Here is an 8,697-nt window from a genome sequence, read left to right as displayed (position 1 = left end):
AAAAACGATGCCAAACCAAACCGGCATACCGCACTTAGTCTCTTCTAAAGACACTTTATCGTCTCTCTAACCCGGGAATTTCACCCTAGCTGTCTGTAGCAGCTTATCGTTCACTGTAATCTATTAAAATGTTCTCATATTCGAAACTTGCTTGCCAGCTAAGGAAATTCAGAGAACGTTTCCTGTTTTGTCAAGTAGCTGTAAATCTTCTTTTCCTTCTTTTTAGAGCAGGTTTTGTGTTTAGACCGTTTTTTTAACCGCTTAATTCCCACAAGTATAAATCAGTCCAGGCAAAGAGCGAGCGACTGTAACCTGAACCCAGCAGCTGCCAGTTGTGCTTTCTCTTTGCCACTGTGTCTTTTGACATTGATAGATTCTCATACCTAAAGTGTTTCCTGTGGCCCGGCTTCTCAGGGCAGACAAATGAATAAAAAAAAAACAAACCCCAACAACATTCCCGATCGGTTTAAATACAACACAGGCTCGTCCAAGTGAGGTGTTGAGAAATGCGAGGCGGTCGCGGCTCCTGCTGGGATTAACGGCGAGCCAGAGTCAAGGTCGGGAGGGCGGTGAAGGGGGATGACATGGCAGGCCACTTGGGTGAAGTCATGTCTCAGCTGTTCTCTGCGCTTTGCAGACAGAGGAGTTGCAAATCAAAGGTTTGTGCAAAGTCTGAGCTGAAAAGTGTTAGGAGTAGCAAACTTGTACCAAAATAATAATAATAATAATAAATCAAGATCTATTTAAGGTGTGTTAGATCAAAAAGACCCAACACATACAAGCATAACTATAGACGTATTCATTAATGGAGTCTAAATAGAATATGGCAAAATAGAAAAATAATGTTTTTGATCATTTTTTGGGGGGGAAAAAAGGCATGGAAGTGTGAGTGGCACCAGTATAGACATATTTTATAGAAAGACTAAGAAGTAAATGACTACAGTAAAGTAAAAATGGGCAGTTTTTGGCAAAATACAAACTGGAGAACCGAATGAAAATTCCATAAAACTACAGAACACAGAAGAAGAGAAAAAAAAAATGTCCTAATATAAAAACTAAAGTAGACATGCATAAATACAAAAAGAAACTCTAATTGACTCATTGGAACAGGTTTTGCAGGCCGGTCTTGAATGCGGTCTGAGGAAAACGGTCCTCAACACGGACCTGACCGGATCGCTGGTGTCAGAGACAGGTGTGACTCAGGAAGCATTTCCGAAATGACAAGAACCCAAACGATGGACCGGATGGAGGTCATGCTCGGTGACCTGTGACCCAACCTGCCTCATCGGTGGGACTGCTCCAACTTATCGCTCCAACATCCTAATAACAAGCGAAGAACGGGAAATGTCTTCCCGAAATGAGTGAAGAGGCCATCTCAAGTTTTAGGTACTTACAGGGTCATTGTGTTCTGGATGACCTAAAATCTGCACCGACTCAATTTTCTCTGAGATGAATTGAAAAACCAAACCATTGGTTTGGTAAGGTCATGCCCATGTGTGCAATTTTGTGAAAAACTCACTAAACCATTGAGTTTCGTGTTACATTTTTTTTACCGTTCCCTTTTGTCCGTACTCTAAATGTGAGTCATCCGCTTGAAGCAACAGCACTTCATAGTGCATCATAGAAGCGCCCTACCGATACTGAAGCCTGCTCACTTTTTTATTTTTGGGAGGCTGCGTCTCGGCGCTGACAGTAGCGGAGTTGGGTTGCGTCAGGAATAGCTCTCCCACCTGCTGAGGTTCTCTGGACAACAGAGCATTTGTTATTCAATGCAGCTTTTCTCCTTTTGTCGGCACCGATGTTGTTCCCTTTACATCTACGACACAATATGACTAAAAAAAATGTATCCAAATCAAAAGAAACTCTGATGAGCTTTAATTTGAAAATCACAAATGGGAAGGGGGGGAAAAAAAGATAACACACCAAATGAGCTCCTCTGGTTATGCAAACTAATATCTTTTGTTCTCATTATTTTTTTTCTAATCTCTGAGAAGCCCTAACAAGTCTGTTGACTAATAATCTTTTATCGCAGCACCTCGTGTCCCTCTTAGAAAGCCGGTGCTCAGTTGACCCAAAACACCTTAACGCTCGCATCAGCTTTATTCCGGTGGAAGCTTCTGGAAAGATTAGAAACTTGATGCAGCGGGGGTTAAGTGATTTACAAATAGCGTTGCAGCTCGGGTCAAGATTAGCGCTCGCGCTTTGAAATCTTCGCAATGCCACGCCGGGGAAGCGATGAAAAGCGGATACGAATAGAAAACACCGAACAAAAGGGTTTATTATGTCAAAGAGTGCCTCACGGTGAATTCTGAAAAAGAAAAAAAAAAAAAAAAACACAAAAAAACATGTTTCTAATAACTTGATGTGGAAATTCCGGGTCATTTTATCTATCTTCCTGTTGTTAGTACCCTGAAGACAGTGAAAAGTATGGCGCCGGCTTACAAAAGTTTAAAAAGCATGTGAGCGTTACTAAAAAGATGTGCACAGCGAATCTGTAGTTTGGCGTTTTGAGAGACACCCGGGAGATGAAACTATGCATGCACACACACACACTCACACACTGAAGGGAAATTTTAAGTGGCCTAAATGCCTGAGGACAACCCACACAAACATGGAGGCGACATGGTCAACTCCACATTGAAAGCCTGGCTTTGAGGCAGCAGTGCTCAGAACACTAACAGTAACACCATCTTACATTCTTTGTGGGAAATTCACCTCAACCAGAAATATCACTATCAAATATCTTTGTGAGCGAGGGTCAGAGGAGGTCATTCACAAGGTCAAATCGCAGGCAAATGTTTTGAGTCACAATTTGGAAACATCTGAATGCGTTTCACAGCTCAAAGGATAAAATGTCCGAAGCTCCCACCGTATTTTACTTGACCAACTTATTTTCAGAAGAATATTACTATTATTATTATTATTAATAATGTTATTACTGTTATTACATATTATTTTAGACACACTTGAAGAAAATAAATATAAAGCAAAACAAAAAAAAAAGGCTAGATTAATTGAGAAAATGTACAGTAGTTCTAGTTCTGTTCGTTACGAATACATTTATCTGAAACTCGTTGCCTTTGTCCTCCGCCTTGTCTCGAGCCGTTGAAGGCACCCCGGGCCGGTTGACGCCGTGTTTCCTCTTTTCCCAGCAGAGGAGCGTTATAATGGAGTTATTGCTGCCATAAACTTTGCCTATGTTCTCTTTAACTTTTTTGTTTGTTTGGTTGTTTCCATAGCAAAGACTCTGGGTGGAGTGTTTGTGATTGGTTGTATCTATTTGCTCTGTAAAATCACTATGATTCCTATAAACTATGTGTGCCCTCTCTCTCTGTCTCTCTCTCTTTTTCCCCCCCCAGAAACGACCACATGTTTACTCAGGACGTTTGGTAATAACTCAGTCCGTCCAGCTGGACGTGGATCTTTACCGATTAATATTGTTTAGTGAAAAAAACTATTAGTTGTCAGCTGACTCCAAATAAATACGCTGAAATGAATTTGTGGGACGGGAGGAGAAGTGTGTTAATGTGGTTATTCACTTTAAAAGAGAGTGAAACGCATCGTACACCAGAGGGAAAAGAGGGTATCATTAAAGCAGCGCTCATGATGGATCATTACTCCCCTATGTGGCGTTATTACAGTGTTCAGGAGGAGATATTCTCTTCTTGGTCTCGTGCCAGCACATTCTTCAGACCAGACGTTATATTTACTGTCGGCCCCCCCCAGCCCCCCCCTTTATATAAAAAGCTTTCCATTGTCTGGAGCAGCTGCTGTTTGACTCCACACGTCGGAAAACACCCATTCAAAGGTAAACTTGCTTTGGAGTTTGTCTAAAATATGACTTAATCTCAGCGAATCTCTAGTTTTTGATGTTTTTATTTAGTCAAAAGTGTCGTTGGGAGCTCTGTATTAAAAAAATGACATGCCTTTGGGTAACAGCTCACCTTTGTTGCTTACTTGTGTATGTGTATGAGTTTCTCATGGTCGATCTGCTGAGAAGAGTTGAGCTGCAACACGTTTGGTTTAGCTTAGATGGTCCAAGTAACATTTTAATACTGATGCCGGGTTCAATGCTTTTAATGAAGCCAAATGCAGAAGAAATATTGTTCTTGCTTTAATCTTCCTGAATTGCATATTTAATTAATGGCCTAAATTGGAAATAAGATGTGTTTTGTTTCCTTTCCAGGTGTTTGATTTTTTTTTTTTATATAATCATAGGTAAGCTGAGGTAATAAAATCCCACTTCTGCTCCCATTTTTGTGATTCTCTTACAAACCAAACCGCTCGTGTTTCTGATAAGCGGTCTCATCTGTCCCCCCACCCCTCGTTTGCCGTTTCAGGCCCTCCGCAGACGTGCAGCCATGAATCCCAAAGGGGATAAGGTGAGCCAGCTATGTTCCACTGTGTTAATCCTCCATGCATGGGACAGAGGACACGTTGTCCTTACAGACATGGCAAAGATATGGCGGCGGTTATCTGTCGAAATTGCTATCGGCATCCTTGAGAGCTTTCCTCTTGACTCCATCCTAATAATAAAGTGTTATCTTTACGCATGCGGCCGCAGCCAGTGGTGTTGAGCTTCTCTAGGCGTTCACGTACATCAAGCGGTTCACAGCTATCTTTGAACAGCTTAAACACAAAGGTTCTTGGAGTGGTGAAAATGTTGAAATTGCATGATTTTACTAGAAAGATTGTGAAGATTCTGTTGTTGCACAAATTGTGTGGCGTAACCACATGCACAAATTTCATTTCCCACAGCCGAAGTCAAAGATTTCGGCGTCCCGCAAGCTCTCCCTCAAAGTAAGTTTCGAATGTCACATTTTTGTTTTGTTTTCCCCCCCCCCCACAAAATCATACAGCCCAAATGTTTCACATTTTGTCCTTCTAGAGATTCTGCAGGTTTGATGAATTAATAATGGCTTGCAATACGCTGCAAAAGTATTCCCATGAAGACAAATTTTCAATTTTATGAAAATGTTTGACGTCATTGACATTTGCAAATAAAAAACCTGGAAGTGTGCTGCGTTTTTATTATTCATCCGTCATACTTCACCGCACTGACGGCTGTTTTTATGTATTTGCAAAGCCATCTCCACTAGATTTGCACAAACAAGGCGTCTTTAAAGGTGCTGCTGATTTTCAGCCTCGGACACATTTCAATTTTTCCTGCCAAAGGAAAGTCGTCCCACAGCATGACGCTGCCGCTACCAGACCTGGGCAATGACTTGTTTGGGGTGACGAGCAGTGTTAGCTTTCTTGGTAGCTTGGGATTTTTGCACGTAGATCGCTATTTGGCTTGTGGCAAATCAGAGATGAAGTTTCTTTAAAAAGTAGCTTTCTGCTTCCCATTTGTAGCCCCCAAAAATTCTATATGCTGGAAGTTGACAGATTCTCCCACCTGGACTGTGGATCTCTTCTTCTGCATAATGCTCTCCTTCCTAGCTCAGGTTTGAATTGCGGTGAACCGAACAGTGCACCATTAAGACGTCCAAAGCTTGCGTTAGATTCCAACCCTGCTTTTAGCTTCTGTACGACATTATCCCTGTGCGATCTGTTTTGTATCCTTTGTCTTTATGAGAATTCCACTGAAGGTGTGACAATTGTAAAAAAAGGAAAAAAAAAAGAAGCATTTTTGTTGCAATCCACTGCATCAGGCCTGGGACCAACATTGTTTCTAACTGTTCTGACCAGATGCTGCTCCTCCAAAGAGCATGTGAGGATCTGGAGAGGGAGCGACAGGACCGGGAGGAGGAGAAAGGGCGCTACCTGAAGGAAAAGCTGCCTCCTCTGCAGCTGTCTGGTTTGTCGCAGGATGACCTCCAAGTAAGAGGGATTTATGTCAAACGAAGTGTATTTTTAGACGCGCTCAATGGAACTGTAACGCGAATGTGTCCCTTTCAGAAACTGTGCAAACAGCTTCACGAGAAAATTGACATTGTGGATGAAGAGCGATACGACTGTGAACATAAAGTCAGCAAACACAACAAAGACGTAAGTTCCTACTTTGTCACATCTTACACACATTTGCAATATATTTAATTATACACATATACTTAGAAAACCTGAGACTAAAGACGTAGTTTCTTTTTTTTAAAACTTTCCAGTTTTAAAAAAAACTGGAAAGTTTTTTAAAAAAAACAAACTTTTTTTTAAAAAAAGGGGCTGGTACCCCTGTACCTGGTACAGGGGCTTGCAACAAGACGGCTCATTGAGAAAGCTTTGATCTTTTATGCAACATCTGCAATATTCCCCCCCCCCCAGAAACTCTAACATCTAAACGAATAAATGGAACCATGTGATTTCCATACAAATTACATTAAAAATCTTGAATTATTATTTCTAAATATCTAAGTTTTTTTTTCCATTTTTCAATAAATTTAGAAAGAAATCGTCATGAAATTGCATTTTATTTTCACGTATATGTTCTAATTTGTTAAATTATTCCTTCTTCCTAAATCTGTAGAAGTTTAGAGGTTCCGAATGAAAATAGGAAAAGAGCAAAAAAAAAAAAAAAAAAGTAAAGTTTTTTTATGTACAAGTGAAATCGCTACTTTACTACAGCAGGGTGTTTGCGTGTTTTGCTACATTCTGCTTTAGATCCACGAGTTGAAGCTGAAAGTCCAGGATCTAGGAGGCAAGTTTAAAAAGCCCGCCCTCAGGAAGGTGAGGGTCTCAGCAGACGAGATGATGAGAGCTCTGCTGGGCTCCAAACACAAAGGCTCAATGGACCTCAGGGCCAACCTCAAGTCTGTGAAAAAGGAGGACGTCAAGCAGGACAAGGTATGAGTCGGTTCTCCGTTTATTCGTCCGCGTTTCATCTGGGCCGTCTCGATATTTCCAGAGTGTTTTGATCTCTTCCTCAGGTCCTCACCTCCGAAGTGGGCGACTGGCGTAAGAACGTGGAAGCCATGTCGGGCATGGAGGGCCGCAAGAAGATGTTCGATACCGGCGGCGGAGCGCAGTGAGACGTCGAAGCCAAAACTGGACAGTCATCGGAAAAAAACAAATATGCCACACTTGCCTGAAGGCTAACTTTGGCATCTGCTTTGCAGTTTGTTTTTGTTTTGTTTGTTTGTTTTTTCAATGCAACATTTTAAGGCAAGCGGCAACCCGGTATTTCATTTTTATTTTTGTTATGACACTTAGTGAGCAAAGATGAGAAAAATAATTATAAAAAAAATAATAAAAAGATAATCGTTTCCATATCTGCAGCTGACTTTATCATGTTTCACTTCCTTGGAATCCGTTAGTTTACATGAGGCACAAAGGGAGTCGGGGTGATGCTGCGGTGAATTATAAAAAGGACAATGAACGACAGATTCAGACAGGTGTTCCCAGAAACGCATCAGATTTAAAATAGGCGACATGACGGCGACGTGACCTCCGTGTTTGTCGTGACTCCCCCTCGGCAACCGAAAGTAAGCATTAAAATGTATCTGGGGAAGATGAAAGACATAATGAGTTGGAGAGGAAGCAGTCCTTTGCGCGTGTCGCCGGGTTGACGTGGCATTTAGCACCTGGGAGTGTCATTTGAAGCACGGCAGCAACGGCAGCCATACTCATGTTCCCAGCAAATGTTGCCTCGAATGGTGCGCCGCATGCTTTCAGGGGCGAGGTGTGAAGCGGCCTGTCTGTGTCCAAGCAGCTGAAAATGTTTTGTCTAAACATCAAGTACCTAGTAAAACTATTGATATACCCTAATGAACCTTTCCACACTGTGATACATAATAAACACAAACTATTTCATTGGGATTTCTTTTTTTTTTCTTCTTTTTTTTTGTGTAACAACTAAAAGCAGAGCATAACGAGTGGAAAGAAAACCGTAAAAATGCTTTTCGAAGGTTTTTGTTTTCTTTTGCTATTAAAAATCTGAAAAGTGTGGCGTGTGTCCTTAATGAGCTACGAGAGTTGCTCTTCCAGATCTCTGGGTCAGAGAAGCGCTAGACGGTATCGAGGTCTGGAATTTTTATACGAGGAATCAAAAAACTCCCTTCACGTTATTCTTACCCTTTAGTTTTTAAATGATAACGTGCAATTGTAATTTATCCAAATAATATCCAACAAGCTGACTGGAGGATCCACATAATGGCATCACATATCAAAAAAATAAATACGCTAATGTCCCAATAACTGGACACAAACAACAACATTTAATAATTCCACGTTTGGGATCGTTTTTCTATCAATTCTCTTTTTTTCAAAACGAAGGCTAAATCATTGTGGCGAAACAATTTATTTCTTGTTTCAACTAATCACAAAAAAACAAACAAACAAACAAAAAAAACACCCAAAGAATTCTCCCTTGAGATTTTTTTTTACAAAAGGCTGAGTGGATTTTAGCGTGTGGGTGGGCTGTACTGAGTTCCAAGAGGCAATTACCCAACGCTCAGTTGAGGCATTCATCTGCTTTAATACATCTCCAATTATAAAGCAATAAAGACAGAAATAAGAGATTTTTTCTGAGTGGTTTGGATCTTGTTTTTTTTTCTCGCTGCCTTTGAAGCCGTTTCATGGCTGTTTCATCACCTTTGACAGAGCCTCCCATGCAGGTAAGGCTTCGTCTTCCCCACCGGAGGCAAGGTATCGATAAACCTTTAGAAAGCCTGAATTGTTCAGTATTACTTGTTTAAGGAAGGAAAAAGTTGATTACTTATTCTAAAAGTATGCATTTTAGACTTTATTTTAGAAGCATGTTGT

General features: G+C 40.9%; 1 protein-coding gene across 4 annotated transcripts; it reads left to right on the top strand.

Annotated features, from left to right (window-relative positions):
• The first annotated feature begins 3,732 nt into the window (after window positions 1–3,732).
• Window positions 3,733–7,205, top strand: LOC103459244 (troponin I, slow skeletal muscle-like). Of its 4 annotated transcripts, none has more exons than XM_008400645.3 (8): window positions 3,733–3,808; window positions 4,187–4,228; window positions 4,341–4,382; window positions 4,759–4,800; window positions 5,692–5,823; window positions 5,902–5,991; window positions 6,598–6,780; window positions 6,864–7,205. In XM_008400645.3, the coding sequence occupies exons 3-8, from the start codon at window positions 4,362–4,364 to the stop codon at window positions 6,963–6,965; spliced, it is 570 nt and encodes a 189-aa protein (XP_008398867.1). In that variant the 5' UTR covers window positions 3,733–3,808; window positions 4,187–4,228; window positions 4,341–4,361; the 3' UTR covers window positions 6,966–7,205. The 4 variants fall into 4 exon arrangements, with proteins under 4 accessions (XP_008398867.1, XP_008398868.1, XP_008398869.1 ...); XM_008400646.2 differs by having other exon boundaries at window positions 3,738–3,808; window positions 4,187–4,218; XM_008400647.2 differs by lacking the exon at window positions 4,187–4,228 and having other exon boundaries at window positions 3,760–3,808.
• Window positions 7,206–8,697: the final 1,492 nt, after the last annotated feature.

Source organism: Poecilia reticulata, chromosome 23 (genome assembly GCF_904066995.2).
Source record: "Poecilia reticulata chromosome 23, P_reticulata-male-v2, whole genome shotgun sequence".
NCBI classification, from domain to species: domain Eukaryota; kingdom Metazoa; phylum Chordata; class Actinopteri; order Cyprinodontiformes; family Poeciliidae; genus Poecilia; species Poecilia reticulata.
This window is presented reverse-complemented; position numbering and strand designations above follow the sequence as displayed.

Bases quoted from the DNA above. Each gene is read 5' to 3' on its own strand.
- LOC103459244 (XM_008400644.3), top strand. From the start codon at position 4,735: ATGCACAAATTTCATTTCCCACAGCCGAAGTCAAAGATTTCGGCGTCC. The intron at 5,824-5,901 runs GTAAGAGGGATT...TGTCCCTTTCAG, and splicing joins TGTCGCAGGATGACCTCCAA to AAACTGTGCAAACAGCTTCA. The intron at 6,781-6,863 runs GTATGAGTCGGT...TCTCTTCCTCAG, and splicing joins AGGACGTCAAGCAGGACAAG to GTCCTCACCTCCGAAGTGGG.